The sequence below is a fragment of the Crassostrea angulata genome, chromosome 8, assembly GCF_025612915.1.
Source record: "Crassostrea angulata isolate pt1a10 chromosome 8, ASM2561291v2, whole genome shotgun sequence".
NCBI classification, from domain to species: Eukaryota; Metazoa; Mollusca; class Bivalvia; order Ostreida; family Ostreidae; genus Magallana; species Magallana angulata.
Genome location: NC_069118.1, coordinates 3,145,747 through 3,163,224, shown reverse-complemented (window position 1 = coordinate 3,163,224; position 17,478 = coordinate 3,145,747). Strand labels below are relative to the sequence as shown.

The 17,478-nt window shown below is 31.8% G+C and overlaps 1 protein-coding gene across 3 annotated transcripts in view; it reads right to left on the bottom strand.

Moving 5' to 3' along the window:
• Positions 1–17,163, bottom strand: part of LOC128158838 (ubiquitin-like modifier-activating enzyme ATG7) — a 116,303-nt gene extending 99,140 nt beyond the window's left edge. Inside the window, exons 1-6 of one of the 3 annotated variants that reach the window (XM_052821805.1) lie at positions 17,026–17,163; positions 16,673–16,761; positions 15,942–16,565; positions 11,075–11,460; positions 10,753–10,974; positions 10,070–10,223 (exon numbers count right to left, since the gene is read on the bottom strand). In XM_052821805.1, coding sequence (XP_052677765.1) covers positions 10,070–10,223; positions 10,753–10,974; positions 11,075–11,460; positions 15,942–16,545 — 1,366 coding nt within the window. In that variant the 5' untranslated portion in view covers positions 16,546–16,565; positions 16,673–16,761; positions 17,026–17,163. Of the gene's footprint in view, positions 1–10,069; positions 10,224–10,752; positions 10,975–11,074; positions 11,461–15,941; positions 16,566–16,672; positions 16,805–17,025 lie in introns of all 3 variants that reach the window. The other 2 variants (XM_052821803.1, XM_052821804.1) reach the window with 2 other exon arrangements.
• Between the last annotated feature and the right edge of the window lie 315 nt (positions 17,164–17,478).

Here is a 17,478-nt window from a genome sequence, read left to right as displayed (position 1 = left end):
TTCGCACTATTTAAAATCTGACTATTTCTTATGTAATTATAATTAAGTTTCCTTTTAAAAAAATGCTTCGGCGTACATTACATCGAATTTATCGATTATTCTCAAGAACTAACTCTTGTCAGCGGTGATGATTTGTGATTAAGTCTAAACACTGTTTCAGTTTCGGTTTGCCATAGTAACTGCATAGGAGAGTTGATTAAAATCAACTTCCAAAAAGCAACACATGTAAATGTGTCCAAATTCAGAAAAAAGAGTGGAGCAATTTTGTAAATATTCTGCCCTAATTTTTTTCTAAACAGCTTTTCTATACAAAATGTTCATCATTCTCTATAACTGCTCTAAAGTATTCAATTACATTTTTTTTAAAAATGGAAAATGAACAAGATACCACATTTCATTAACGATGTTTTACATGAACAAATGAGACTTGTAACATAAAAAGTCAACATATTTAGTGTTTCATAATGTCCTCACAATGCCATTTACATGTACATCGTCCGTTGACTTACAACGAAATATAAGAAATGTGCATCATTATCACATATTTTTCAACATACAGAGTAATGGAAATTTTAAAAAAGCATGTTATTTTTATAAGCTATATCAACAATTCACCAATGCGTCTAAATTTCAGAAAAAAGAATGGAGCCCGTCTGAAAACATTCAGCCCGCATTTCCTCTGAATAAGTTTCTCTACAACTGCTCTAAAAACCATTCAATAAGAACATTGAAAATAAACAAGATACCATATTTTATAAACTATGTATCATCTGAACAAATATCATATGTAACATTGAAAAAAAAATAGGGTTAATGTTTCACAATGTCCTTACAATCCAATCTCTATTGTCCATTGGCCCACAATGAAATATGAGAAATGTTAATCCATATCATATATATACTTTTTTAACATACAGAGTACTGGAAAACATGGTATTTTCAAAAAATATAACAACAATTCAGCAATATATCCAAGTTTCAGAAAAAAGAGTGGAGCCAATTTGAATATATTTAGATTGAAATACCTCTGAAAAACTTTTCTTTGCAAATTTTTTTTGTTTACGATTCCCAGAAATAAAAATAATTCCAATCACATTTCTAAATTATACATATAAACACAACAAAGCATCTAAGTGATCAGCCTAATAAATAGAATAATTTTGAAATTTCGAAATAAAATGATGTGAAATTTTCAATATTTCGTAACTCATATGTCTTATCATCGATAGCACAGATAGAATTAAACAACTCCACTTAACATGGCCAAAATGATCCCTGCATACACAGCCAGATGCGTTGGAATATTGGTGTCTGCATCGTTTCCACAACATATTGTATTCACTTTAGTTTGCTGTTTGTTTTGACCTCGACATCGTTTTAAGTATTAAAGGGGCATGGTCACGATTTTGGTCAAAAACTATTTTTCCGTTTTTAATATTTACAATGCTTCAAAAAGGCATTGTTAATAGGCAACCGAAATTTGAGTGTCATTTGTTGAGTTATAAGCAAGTAACAGAGCTTGAAATTTCTTACTATGTAAACAAAGCGTTTGTTTACATTTTGAACGTTGAAGTAAAAATTCCCGTTTTAAACCTAAAACGAATGTGTTAAATGCTAGGAACTGTGTATCTATGCTTAAAATAAATGAAAAGATAGACAAATAGGCTGAAAAAAGATTTTTTTACCGGTATATTAAACCTATGTAAACAAAAACAGGGCACGAGCCTTGTTTACATGACAAGGAATTGCGAGTCCGGTATCTTGCTTATAACTTTACGAATGACTCTCAAATTTTATTTGATCATTAGAAATGCATTTCTAAAGCACTGTAAATAATCAGAACATGAAAATAGAATTTGACCAAAATCGTGACCATGCCCCTTTAAACAATCCGAAGGAAACGTAATTTTAATACAATTTTTCTATTTTGTAAGCGCAATATCATTTTCATCGGCAACTTTAAACAATCCAAAAGCTCTGAGCAAAATTCAACCAAACTGGAAGTCTTCGTGACATCTAGCGATGGTCAACATATCGGATAGCAACCTGAGGTCAATGTCAATGCATGTTCTTAATAATTTGAAAATCAAGTCGAAATCATTTACTTTTACGGCAAGACAAATAAAAAGACATTAAACTGGGATAAAACTTAAAAGTTTTGCTATGTGTATTTATTGAAAAGGAACATGGTGCTCCTCAACCCACAAACCATGAAAAATGGCGTAGTTTCAAATATTGAAAGTTTTACCATTATATACAGTACCGATCAGACCCCACTTAACACCAGAGTAAACCCCAACTTAACCCCAGGTTTTCTTTTGGGGTTTACTTGGGGTTTACTCTGGGTTAACCTTTTGAGAATTTGGGTCCACTCGGGGTTAACTTTGGGTTTACTTGGAAATTTTTTTTGAGGTCAACTGTTCGCACTAAAATGTGAAAAAGATTCGTCATTTATCTGACCATCCTACTGACTGTAATTCTTGCCCCTTGTATATCCGAATACACAGTAAGCGTTGATTTTTTTACTCCTACAAAGGTCTTTAACGTAGAATCAACGTTGAGGTATGGTTAAGGTTTTAATGTTGAAACCTCAACTTCGAGTCAACGTTGAATTATAGTTGATCAACATTGCAACTTGAATTCAACCATTCCTTTACTTTGAAACCTAAACCATACCTCAACGTTGATTCAACGTTGCGTGTCCACTGGGATGTAAAAATAAATAAAGGAAACGACGAAAAGACGGTGAATCATGAACAGCCATCGAGTAAAACGACGATCAAGTACGAGTACACGCATTCGATTTACTTTTAAAAGCTACTTTCAAATGTATTGTTTAGTTAATTAACTTAAGTAATTATATTAGAAAAGTTTTACTTCGTTTCATACGAAATATTCAAAGAAAATTATATGACCCGCTTATGCAGGTTGTGCTATTTTCTGGAATGCTATCTATCTTCATACATACATGAAACACAAAAGAAAGCCTTTTTTTTGTTTTGTTTCCAAGAGTCGGAAATTATGTTACAAAAATACTGTGTAAGGGGTTAATATGTAAACCATTATGAAAATGCACAACTTTTCAAAACTTTCCTGAATATGATTGCATTGATCTGTACTAGTGCTGGATGATGTGGCGCGCCCTTTATGGGTCACATTAAGTTCCTAGAGACTACTATATTGCTTTTACAATTGCATTACATATGTTCCATCTATTCAGCAGATAAACTATCCCTATTTTTGTCATATCCTATCATTTAGACCTTTATTTAAGAAAGCAATCGATATAAATCAAAATCGACAGATAGTTCTGAATTTGAACATCAAAGACATAAAAAAACTACCCAAAAATTCATAATAGCTTGTCGTAATTAGTCTGAATTATTTTTTGTTTCTTAGCGTTTCTTACTGTTGAGCATTGACGCACGTTCTCATTGCTTGAGACTTGGATATTTTTAAGACCAGAAATAATGCAAATATTCCTTAATATCTAAAAAAAAAAACGGTCAATAATGCAGTGCACTCTGATATTAAAATACATATGAAAAAGATATCGATGAGATAAATGATTATATAGTTTACATACAAGGCCTTGTTTATTGACAAATAATGAATTTTGCACTTATTGATTTTCATCAATTGGACATCCCCACCCTTTTCCAAATTGCTGGATCCTCCTCTCTATGGCCATCTGTTTATAATGGAGGCATAATACAAAATATCTGGACAATGTAGCATAATTCATGTAGATATTCTTAAGTTTATAATCAAGTCCCTTTTCTAACAGGATGATTTTATATTCATGCCACATGTCAAGCATCGCTGTTCTCATCAAGATACTTAGGCTAGGCAATTGTTTATAGATAGAGGGATATAAAGCTACATCAAACTCTGAACCCCTTGTGAGACCCAAGAGTCGTTCAGGGGCTAAAAAAATTAACAATTTTAAAGAATCACAAATTGGCAAAATGTTTAACTATATATTATAACATCTAAGTTTTTGTGAATGAATTTTTTTTTCCATTGTAAAGTTGGATCCCGAATGTAGCCCCATCCTATTCAAGATTTTTCTTTTATCGAATTTGTATCTAAACTACCTAAGGTTGCTTTAACTAAAGTTACAGAATTCTAGGCAAACGGTTTTGTAGAAGATTTTTAATGATTTTTCTCCACATATTTGTATGTAAAAATTTGCCCCCTTTCCCCTCCCGTTGTGACCTCATCCTACCCCCGGGATCATGATTTGAACAAACTTGAATCTACACAGTCCTTAACTGAGGATGCTTCCACACAAGTTTCATTTTTCCTGGTTACGTAGGTTTACAGATTCACTCTATATATTCCTATGTAAAAATTCGACCCCCATTGTGGCCCCACCCTACTCCCAGGGGTCACGATTTTCACAACTTTAGTTCTACACTAGCTGAGGATGTTTTTACATAAGTTTCAAATTTTCTTGCTACTTAGTTTCTGAGAAAAAATATTTTTCAAAGATTTACTCTCCATATTACTTTAAACCCCCCCCCCCATTATGGACTCATTCTATTTTCAGGGTCATGAGTTTAACATTAAGCTTATTAATAATTATACACCGTATAATCAGTTCAACCAAAACGGCCCATTACACCTGTCATCATTAAAATCACCTCATTCTGCATCCATAGTTTTGCGATAAATAACTTGATGAGCTAAAAAAGAAGACTTCATTTATTTACAAATTTTATTTAAAAATTGAAAGAATAATGATTATTATACATGTAGATTGATAGATCAATAATAACCTTTTGAATATAACTGATGTACATTTGATACTTTGGGGTGACAAACTTTGTCTTAAGATGAAAATGTAAAAAAAATATTTAAAGACGTGTAGAAGATTTAACTAAATTATCTTAATGTATCTGCATAATTTTTCTTTTCAGCCTAATTGTAATTCTTGATTTACACAGTGTTACAGGATTTAAAACTAGTAATTTATTTATAATTCATTAAATGTACTATTGCTGTAAATGTTATAAATGTTAACTGGCATTGTAATATATTATGTACAACAAGGAGAGGACTATCTAAGTTTTTAGAACTTGTGTCCGATCCTTTTGGCATTATTAGTCAATAAAATATGTTCAACTCATCAATATGAATATAACAATGGCATAATAATCTTGTGGAAAAAAAATGATAAAGACAACTCTCCAAGTTTTCGAGATATTGTGACAGCACTGAGATATCACTCGGTATAATTTCTGTATTATTTATACATCAACGTTAGTATGTGCATATTAATAAGTTACATGTACAGTAGCTGGGTTTTTTTAAGCATTCTTAAATAATATCTATAATTTTTAAAGTATTAACATTGATATCGTGTATCTACATGTACATGACTTAACTTAAAGTGTTAAAAATTTGCAACGTATAAATCTAAATAAAAAAATATAATTTCAAACAATTGATAAAAATATGACAGCTTATTAAAAACTTCAAAAAAGATTGTTTTTATTGGTGTGTGTGTGTGTGTGTGTGTGTGTGTGTGTGTGTGTGTGTGTGTGTGTGTGTGTGTGGACAGGGAGGGGTGCAAATAAACATAAACATGTTTTATTTGCTACATAGGTATCCACGATATCAATGAAATATTTTGATATACATGTTTTCTTTGGCTATCTATTCTTAAAGGGGCATGGTCACGATTTTAGTCAAATTCTGTTTTTCTATTTTTATTACTTACAATGATTTAAAATTGCATTTCTGATGATCAAATGAAATTTGTGAGTCATTCGTGGAGTTGGGCTGACAATTCTTGGTCATGTAAACAAGGCTCGTTTCCTGTTTTTTGTTTACATAGGTTTAATATACCAGTAAAAATCTTTTAAAACCTGATTTGTCTATCCTTTTACTTATTTTAAGCATAATTAAACAGTTCCTAACGTTTAACACATTTATTTTAGGTGTAATATTAGAATTTTAACTTTAACATTAAAAATGTAAGCAAACGCTTTGTTTACATAGCAAAGAATTTCAAGCTTTGTAACTTGCTTATAATTCAACGAACTATGCTCAAATTTTGGTTTCTTATCAAGAATGCCTTACTGAAGCATTGTAAATATTAAAATTGGAAGAATAATTTATGTCCAAAATCGTGACCATGCCCCTTTAAAAAACTATTTAAATTTGCATGTGATCAACGAAAGTCATATAATTCACAGTCTCCCCTAAATATACTTAATGTATTAAAACTTGGTCCTCTTTTTGTGAGAATAAATCAGAATGTATTTGACAAAGCCGATATAAGTACACATAAGGAAGAATAAGCCCAGCATATTGAAATGTTTACATTGTAAGATAAGATATATAGTTATGTAAGTACATGTCGAATAACATGAGAATACTCTAGACAACTGCTCAAATACATAAACAAAATAAAACGTACTTTTGAAAGATTGCTAATGAGATAAATCTACATGTATGTCTATAAGATTAAAGAATCTTTAAGGAAAGCACATATTAGTTTGACAGAACATTACAAACAATTTTATTTAAATGTAAATACAAAGATTAAAAAGTCAAGAATCAAATAATTTAAAGTTCATCTGCTAACAAGACAAGATTAATTTTACGCAACATAGAAAAACTTAAACTATGATTTTTATTTTTATTTTTTTTATATATCTTATTTTTTGTATATACATGATATTTTGGGAATCGGCCTACAGATAAAGTAAACTATCTGGCAAATAATTGGTTATATAAAATTTCTGCTTACACACCTGGCTTACATAAATAGCGTTCCCCCTCTTCTATGCAATCATAATAATCGAACTCGACACTAGTAACATCACCCGTTCTTTCGTTAACACCCTCAACTTTGATTTCAGTTCCTCCAAAAATGAAACGGACACGCACCTTACGATCAAGCCCTTCACTTGTGTCTGGAATATCCACATTTATATATCCTAAAGGCCTGCATTCCGGGTCATCTACATACTTGGGGTTTTCGATGGAAGATGTATACAGACGGAATCGAATAGTTTTTTGATTTTTAAGCAGAGGATGGTAGACCATTTCATGTTGTGCTTTACCAAATTCTAGGGATTCACCCTTTTTAACATGTATCCTGAAAACATCCGTCTTATACTTTACCCCACCTATGATTTTAATACGTTTTTCATCTAACACATTTTCTTCACCCTCTACTGGTAAGGATGTGTTTACACCATAGGTAAATTGTGCGACTCGGGAAACAATTGATGAAGGGTTGTGACCAAACAAAACTGCACCTTTCAAAACAGCCAAAGATGCATCATTCGGAACAACAATGTGTTTATTCGGAAAAGCTTTTGTCATTGTTTCTTGCAGAAACAGAGATTCAGAAAAACCCCCAACCATTAAGATGATATCAATTTTGTGTTCTTCTACTAGATTTCTCACATGCTCTTTAATTTTGTCACACACTTCAGAATACCACGTGTTAATCAACCACCCATTAAACTCTAATTTTCCTCCCTTACATACTAACCTTTCAGCAAATTTTGACCTTGATATGTCGCATTTATTTTTTAAATAAGGGGGTATTGTTAAGGCCATTTTGGGAGTTGTAGTCCTTATGTCACGTTTTTGCATTTCTAAATCTTTAACCAACTCAATGTAACCAGCAAGATCTTCCCTCTTGAATTCTTCAAACTCATCTTTCCCAAAACATTCTTCAAAGATTTTGAAGAACTCATCATCAAGATACGTTCCACCCCAAGCTCCTCCAGTGGCTTTGTGTAATTCTTTAATACGATCATCGGGTAACACTTCATGAATAGTAATATCGACTGTTCCACCTTTAAAGAAATAAAAATCAAATACTTAAATGTCTCTTTTAGCGATTGGCTAAAATGCAGTACCGCGTTACAATGAGTTAATCCCTCGTTATAAGGAGTAATTATCTCGTAATAACAATATAATTATCTCCCTATGATCAGTTAGTTACCTCATTATATCGAGTAAGTTAGCAATTGGCGTATATGCTTAAATACGAAATCCCAATAGGCTCATTTTTAAAAATGTTAAAAAAATATCTAAATTGTTTTAACAATGTAGAAACGCATTATAATGATTTAATACCTTGCTATAAGAAATTAAGAAATAATTAATTGGTATCTCGTACTAACCATATGATTATCTCCTTATGGTGAGTTAATTATCCCATCAAAACGAGCTTGTTTTCTCTTTATAACGAGATAGTTTCTTGTTATCCAATAAAGGTCGCTTCATAACAAGTTAGTATCTTGTTATACGGGATACATGTAGTTCTCTTGTTTAAATGAGTTAATAGTCTCGTTATTGCAGGTTTATTTTCTCGATATAACGAAGTAGTTAACCCAAATCAATATCTTGTTAAAACAAGTTAATTTTATCGTTATTTCGAGATAATTTCCTATCTTAATATGATATGTTGTCAATATTGTTTATCTTTTCACTATATTAAATCTTCCTCTATCTTAATCAATTCACAGTTCCTTTTGTATACTAAAGTATTTTATAAATGAATATTTATATATAGTAAAAAATTGATTTGATAAAAAAAAATCAAAAGGCCCACAAGCCACAAAAGATATGATAAAATCAGCTTCATAAAGTATAATACAAAATATCTGGACAATGTGGTATAATACTTGTAGATCCTGTGCTAAAAAAATCTGTGTCCCCTGGATATTCTTATATTTATAATCAAACCCTTTTCTAACAAGATGATTGTATCGTCATATCACATTCAGCATTCCAGTTCTCAAAAAGACCATTAACAATTGTTTATATACAGGATATAAACCTACATCAAACTCTGAACCCCTTGTGAGGCTTAATAATCTTCCAGGGGCAAAAGTTTAAACAATTTTAAAGAATCAGCAATATTTAAAAATGCTTGCATTAAACTAAAAGCATAATAACATTTTAGCATTTGTGAATAAATGTTTGCCTTTGTACAACTGGATCCCAAATGTGGCCCCACTCTACTCCTAAAGATTTTGATTTGAACAAATTTGAATCTACACTATCTGAAGTTGTTTTCACTAAAGTCACAGCTTTTCTAACAAATGTTTTTCAGGAAAATTTTTAAAGATATTTCTCTCTATATTCCTATCTTAAAATTTGCCCCCCCCCCCCCATTTGTGACCCCATCTTATCCCCGGGAATCAATCATAATTTGAATAAACTTAAGTTTTCACTACCTGAGAATGTTTCCACATAAGTTACAGCTTTCCTGGCTAAATGGTTCTTGAGAAGAAGATTTTTAAAGATTTTCTCTATATATTCCTTTGTAAAACTAAGATCACCCATTAGGGCCCCTGAGGGTCATGATTTTCACAACTTTGAATCTACACTACATGAGGATGCTTCTACACAAGTTTCAGCTTTCCTGTCCAAATGGTTTCTGAAAAGATTTTTAAAAATTTACTTTTATATTCCTATGTAAAACTTCGATCTCCAATTGTGACCCTACCCTATCCCTGAAGGTCATGATTTTCACAATTTTAAATCTACACTACATGAGGATGCTTCCACGCAAATGACAGCTTTCCTGTCCTGATGGTTTCTGATAAGATTTTTAACGATTTTCTTTATATACATGTGTATTCCTATATTCCTATGTAAAAATTCAACCCCCATTGTGGCCCTACGCTACTCCCGGGGGTCACGATTTTCACAACTTTAAATCTACACTACTTGAGGATGCTGTCAAGCAAGTTTCAGCTTTTCTGTTCTAATGGTTTTTGAGAAGAAGACTTCTGAAAAAATTTTGAAAATTTTTAATAATTCTTAATTATATCCCCTTGTAAAAGGGCCTGGTCTCTAATTTTCACAACTTTGAATTTGTTTAGCCTAAGGAGGCCTTGTGCCAAGTTTGCTTGAAATCATCTTAAGGGTTCTTGAGAAGATGTTGAAAATGTGAAAAGTTTACAGATGGACAGACAGACAGACAGACGGACGACAGACAAAATGTTATCAGAACAAGTCACTGAGCTTTCAGCTCAGGTGAGTTAAAAAAGGAAATTAACGTTTTATTTGGTTTCTATGAAATCCATACCTCCTGCATCCAAAATCAGGTATTGATTACCAGGACTGAAGATTTGAAATTCAGCTTTCGGTTCCTTAAGTTTTACCAATTGTATTTTCTTGCAATACATGGATGCTGCTTCCGGTTCCAATGCTATGGTCAAATTATCATTGTTTATTCCTGCCTGTATTAGATGAAGCATAAAGGCACCATCATTAGCCAAATTAGTTAAACATGCATGATCAACAAAAATATGTATTCAAAACACAACAAGGTGTGATATTCTAACTTAATCATTAATTAATCATTTTAAATAAGTTCAAAAAGGAATTTTATTTGATAGGTTACTTTCCATGGCAGCGAATATTCCATGAAATTTAATTAACATAAATATTATTTGCATAATGGTTCACCATCTTTTATTCATTGCTACTTATGTCAAGCTACGTTTTTTCACATTCAAGCATTATTCCCTGATATATTTTTTCTTAAGAAGTAAGTACTAAGCATTTCTAAATATATTGAATGTTGAAACTAATCAATAACTAGTTAATGAAATGCAACGTACTTAGCATGTCTAAATACATGTATATTGAATGTTGAAACTAATCAATACGATATTAATGAAATCAATAACCCATAACTATGAAATACCTTTTGGCAATTCAAATACTTATAACGTGAGTGTGCTTATTAACAATATCCATGTGTACCTGTTTTGCAGCATCTCTCATGAACTGTTTTGCGCTGTCATTCCAAATTGCTGGAACTGTCAATACCCAATTTATATTTTCCTCGGCTATTTTATCATCGTCTTGTTCTTTGAGTCCATTCAAAAGATGGTTATGCATGTACTCTATTGCTTTAGAAAACACATACATGGCGGGCAACTCTTTTCTACTGATGTCACGTATCATGGATTTATTTGTCAACATCTGAAAGAAAATACGTACATGTAAAAAGAGAAAATTGTATGCCTGGACTCTACTTATCATAACATTTATTAGAAAGTTTTTCTTTTAAATTGTTCAGTACCGTTTGTTTCGTATCACCACTTTTATTATAAAGTTGCATTTTGAATCTCTCAAAAAAATAATGATCGTGATGTTTGCCATCGTCTGATAGCTCTCTGAATTTTTTTTCTGCTTCATATCCAAACGCAATAAGTGTTTTATTTTCATCAAACAAAGCACTTGTTGGAGTTTTGTGTGCTAACAGACTTTTACTCCATTTGTGAGCTTTGATTTGGAGTGGGTCATTTTCGAAATCTACTCGGGATGAAAAAGCGTGCCCCGAGTAAGCCGTTCCAAAGTCAATAGCTGCTACCAGCTTGGAATTTGGAGAACATCGGGGTTTTTTCGCGTTGCTTCCAACACATGCTTTATCTTTTGGTAGATCCTGAGGTTCACTTTCTTTTTCATCTGGAAAAAAAACCTAGGTAAAACATTTTGTTTTGTACCATGAGAACCTAAAAAAAAATCAATTTAAATCTAGCTTATCAATTTCATTAACTCAACTAATATATTGCGATAGTTTTTCGTAATACAATTTTGCAAATACATTTGACCAAAGTTCTTCATACAACGCGCAATTAATGATAAGGTCTGATTTACTGTATTGTTTAAAAAAATCAATACTCATTCCTTAAAGTTGTAAATTTTTAAAACTAAAACATTCTTATCATTTATTTAAGACTAAACATTAGATACTACATGTATTAGTCCCTTCGGAAAAAATTAGAGTTATCGTTAACGGTAGTACTGTTTATTCATCGTATATATTACGTACGGAGAGTTGGGTCAGCTTCATGTACATTGTATATTTCTCAAGTTGGCTGAATTCTTTCGATCAAACTAACATTTAACAGTAATAATTAAGTACCCCTTTTAAAACAAAGCTAGATAAAAGGGGTATCTTAAGCTTGATACGGATTGATAGCAAAATAATTATCCTATACATGTATTAATAGCCGTTCATACCTTCACACTCGACTGTATCGACAGGTCACTTGTCAAACACAGGTGATGTTTTCCAGTGTTAACGAGGATTAGAGGAAAGTGGTTGCATTTAGTGTGAAATTTAAAATACTGTTTCGTGATTTATAGTGTCCCGCCGGAACACCGTGAATGAGGTAGAAAAAAAACTTTTTATTTTGCGTATAGTAGATACATATCATTAGTAACAGTACGCAAATACAGTTTGTTTATAGCTTCCCCATCAAACATTCTTATCCTTGAAAAAGAGTGCTGATTTTGAATTCAAAACGACAAATAATAAATATATCAATAAAACAATGAAAACTATGTAGATAATATACATAAAACCCTCAAATAACTCGACATATGATGATTTGTTTGCATATGTGTAATAGACCAGTAATATTCAAAACACTAGACGCGTTCTCAAAAAACGCAGCTAGTAGGTTTTCAATACAGTTCTTGGCCATGATCATGAAAGTATTCTAAGATCAATCTTGATGCCCCTTTCACAATTTGCGCACGGTCAGAAGCGACAAGATATTCGAGCGACCGAAAAAATTAGTTATGGTTAATAAACTGCTGCCAAAATAATTGCACGTGAAAAATTACTCAAACCGACTGTTTTACGATGTAAACGCATTAAATCTGGCGATATATCTTGCGTCTATATCCGACTTTTGTACAATAAAGCAAGTGTTTTAAGATAATGCAATGGACCAGATGATCGGACGATTGAACGTGCGCCAATGCCATAAAACGACTGGCGCTAGTCCAATCATGTGTTTCATCGTACGAATCAGAGGGTTGATATACCGCCCGTTTTCGATGCTCTTTAGTAGACATAGTTGAACGCAAAAGAAGATACCGCCCAAGACGATGACAAAAGCAACAGCCAAAATCAAGGTCAATTGCGGCTTGTATTCGTACGCTGTATAGAGGCACTATTCGCCCCGTTTTATTTTGTGTATATTGTGAATGTATATAATAAACATACTTGAATATTCAGCAATTACATTTTCAAAGATGTCTAATGTGTTATTTGAGTCACCAAAGACGATTATGTTTTCTTTACTCGATTGTGTATCACCCATTGCATGTTAATAGGTTAAGTAAAACGCATGCTTTAAAAATTTTCTTTAAGAAAAGGAGCGTAAAATGCCCGTCGAATCCCCCGCGACTATGATATTTAAACGACTTAAGCCCCTTTCACAATTGGCGCACGATCAGAAGTTTCTATCTTATTTTCATTTTGTACGCTCCAAAACAACATTATTTTAAACCACTATTTTTTATGTTGCAAATGCTTTGTATTACTACGCGGCGCAGCCAATACCGTTTTTCGATTATGTTATAGGGCACGCCCATTTTGTGTCACTCATGTTTTATGAAGTTACTGGGTTTTAGGGTTCAAAATTGATTCGTAATGTTATCACAGACAAAGACAGTTGAAAATGTAAATAAATAGTTTAAAATTCTCTGAAATTTAAAACTTAAATGTAACAGGTTATAACTTCTGAATGTGAATTCAGCATGTGTCAATTTTTCTATTTTTACCATTTCATATTTTTTTTATTTCAAAATCATAAATTTAATAAATTTATAATCAAAATAATAAATTTTCCTTATTTCAATTGATTTTTTTTTTTTGCACTGTTAAAAGTGATACTTTATTTCTTAACAGAGAAAATTTATATGTAGCCTTTTACGTTTTAATTGAATAACCATGGCATCTAAACAATTTGACACGTTTCTGGAAATTTTTTAGTATCGATAGATTGTCGGACTTTAAGTTTATTTGTTAAATAAACTGACAAATTCCCCGTTCGGGCAAACCTTTGAGGATAATTTCTTTGTGCTATCAGATTGGCTCATTCTCGACTCGCGAAGATTATTCTATTTTTATAACGTCAGAAAACTTATTTACTCGTTTTGGCTTTACTTAATATTCTCTTTGTTAACATATGTACATCAAAATGCATCTAATTTACCTTATCACTTTTTTCGGCCTTTAGTAAAAAAGTGTCAGACCGTAGAAGAAATTCTGTGAAATTAGCTCGAGCATTCAAATCACGCATCCTGATGATTCCGAATGATGGCAGATGGTTGGTAAATTTACTGAATTCACTTTTCATCCGATGCTTAAAGAATGAAGGACTTGTTTTAATTTCACAGAAGTGTTTCTCTTTTCCATTAGGTAAGCTTGAACAAGATTTTATATACTTTAAGTATTTAAAGTGTCATTACATTACCTATTATCTTATTTCGTTTGCTAATGTTCATAAATTTTAGTTTGTATTGTTAAAAAATACTTAAGAGCATTGATTAACTATATATTTCTCTTTTTATTATGCGGAACTATGAATTTAACATTTATAATCCAGAATTTAGGTTTTAATTTTCTATATTGAATATTTTGCGTCATTGTTTATTATGCCATAATACTTACATGATTTTGATTTCGTTTAAAATTGTTGTTTTTGTTATTAAACTTTAATGCACAGTTAAATGCGACTTTCATAAAATTTGAATTTGCCGCGTAATTATTGTAAACCCGTAGTGAGTTCTTCAGTGTGAGAAAGTGACTTTCAGAGTCGGTAGAAATTCGTCGGCTAAGTAATATTTGTAAATTATTTCCTCTATTATTATTTAATGACAACAGTTAACCTTTTGTTGTCTAGTTTTCCTACATTTTATAAGCGTAATGCATATAAGCGGAATTATCGATCCTTAGATTATAAGGTAGCAAGGGACAGTTTTGCATAAAGTACCCTAATTGCTGTACTTAATTGCTTATGAGTGCTGCTAAAATTCATGAAATTATTTTAATGATTATCATTAGTTAGAGGGATGTCTTTTGTTGAACATAATATGCAATATATAGGCCCCATATGTTAGGTACATGAGAATCAGAGGTAAAATGCGAAAGTTTTCCGTTATCATAATGATTTCTTATTATACGTGTAATGTGAAATGGTATATATGATATTGCTATTTTAATTTCAGTAAACAGAAAGTAATAGAAATTATAAATAATAGTTAAATTAACTTAAAGAACAGGGTATATTTAAGAAAATAAAAATCAGTTCGTTATAACAAGACACTGACATATTTTACCGCGCTTTATAGTTCTCATCACAACGAGTTATATGTACTTCATTATTACGAGTTAAAACACATTTTAATGTTTTTGAGATACAATCACTATAAAACGAAATTTAGTTTATTGGCGATAAAGAGTAGACTATATATTGTTCATGAATTATACTCGCATTGACGTTCATAATTTCCCCCTACTACTAACTACTGAGCATGCAAGTGCAGCACCTAGAATATTATGAAAAGCTTACTCCATCGTTAGGAATTATTACATGAACGATCAATCTATCAAATCTTAAGCTCTAAAATACCTTTTTTGCAGTCAAAATAATTTTTCCTTTTTACAAAACTTCAAATAAAATAATTCAAAGCCGATATTTGTCTCTGTTTTGAGAATAAAAAATATTTCAAAAAAGATTAATTATCGATCTATCGAACCTTAAATCGAAATATTAAAAGGGTTCGTTTAATGAACGAGTTTACAATCTATTTGTTGTATAGTTTTGCTAATTAAAAGCATATGTAAATTGTACAAATAAGTGAAGTTTTGTAATATCTGATATGAATTGGTCAAAATTCCTTGATAAATAACTAGCTTTGATTATCGATTTGTAAGTGTTCAATATATCTTTTGAACCACACAATACTTGGAATACGAAAGTAGAAATATAATTTTACTGCATTATTATTAAACCTTGTAATACAAGCTACAATGCTTTGGGGTCCCAAAACAAAAACAGATAATATGATTATAAAAAGCGATGCATGAATATACTATGTAAGTATAATAATTTATATTGCCATTCATATATTTACAATGCTCTCACCTTCCGATTGTTGAATTTCAAGTTTGTACCTCTCAGCGTCATCCTTAGTGAATTTCATATCTTTTATCGCACTTATGGCACCTCGATATACAACATCACCAGTCAACTGCTTCTCCATTTCAATAATAGAATGCTCAAGTTCCTCCCAATACTGTTGAAAATCCGTGTCACTCACTTTACCGTGTGTATTGTGGGCTGATATGCTATTCCTTATTTGTCGTACTCTCTCAATAAAAGCTGATTCGCTGTTATCGCCTTTTTGTAGAGGTTTTCCCCAACCAGTCTTAGGAGGAGGAAGTTTGGTGCAAATGTTCCGTAAGAGAATGTAAAGAACGGATATATCCAAGTCTTGTGCTTCTATTGATTTGCATCCAGCTTTCAGATATATTTGGTTTTTTTGTTGAGTATTCATTTTTTGTTCAAGTGATGTTCTGTTTATATCGAGCTCATTTCTTAGGTTGACCGGTTTAATGTGACTACTTAGTATGTGCCTCAGTAACGAACTACAAATCGTTGTAATTAAACGGCAAAGACGAATGTAATTTTCCGATGACTTATCGAGGTTAAAATATGGAGTATCAGACGGCCCAGCTTTGTCACCCATGATTTAAGATCTGTATTATACTAAAAAAAAAAGCAAACCATTGTTCAGATTTATTGTATCTTTCCTTTATAATTTAGCGCATTTCTATGAATTGTATGGAAGTAGATCTAGTAATTGAAAAACTTACTGCTAAAATATGAGGGAGAAGCTAATGTTTAGAGGTTCTCAATCACACGATGAACGAATAGACTGGACTCATGATATAAGTAACTTGATCTAAAAAAAAATTCACATTCAGTAAAGGGGACTCCCTCTTCACCTGAAAGATACATTATGATATACAAATTGAAATTTGCTTCCAGCTTCTATCCTTAATAACTAATTATGTGGGTTTTTTTTAAAAATTGTGCTGACTATTTAAAACTTGAAGTATCAATGTACTTTCGGTTTGTTATAGGCCTACTTGTTATATGCATGCCACGACAATTTCAAAACAATTTCAATTTTTTTCTTCAGATCCTAATGATACATAACTCTTACCGTTATCGGCACTGCGGTGTAGATATTTTTGACGTTATTTGACGCAATGTCAACCACCGATAAAGAATTTGAATAAAGTATATCTGAGGTATTTGCCTCTTTTTATCGACTTCCTGTTGCTTTTATTCTTTTAAAGGCATCATGGGAAAATAAAATGAATTCCTGGGACGGATCTAAACACTTTGTGAGATATTAATTTTCGGATATATTTACATCAACAAATTTTAGACATTATTATAATAGATGTATTATTAAAAACAACTATGAAAAAATAAGAAATAATGCCACTGTTATAGTCTTGTAAAAATATCTATACTATATAATCTGCACCGCGGCAGGGGCGTAGTTTGAGTCAATATTCTAGTGAGGCAAATTTATTGCGGCAGGGGGTCTGGGGGCCGCCTGAGGCCCCCAGCTGGTCCCCCCAGGGCTCCCCTCTGGTTGGAGGTTCAG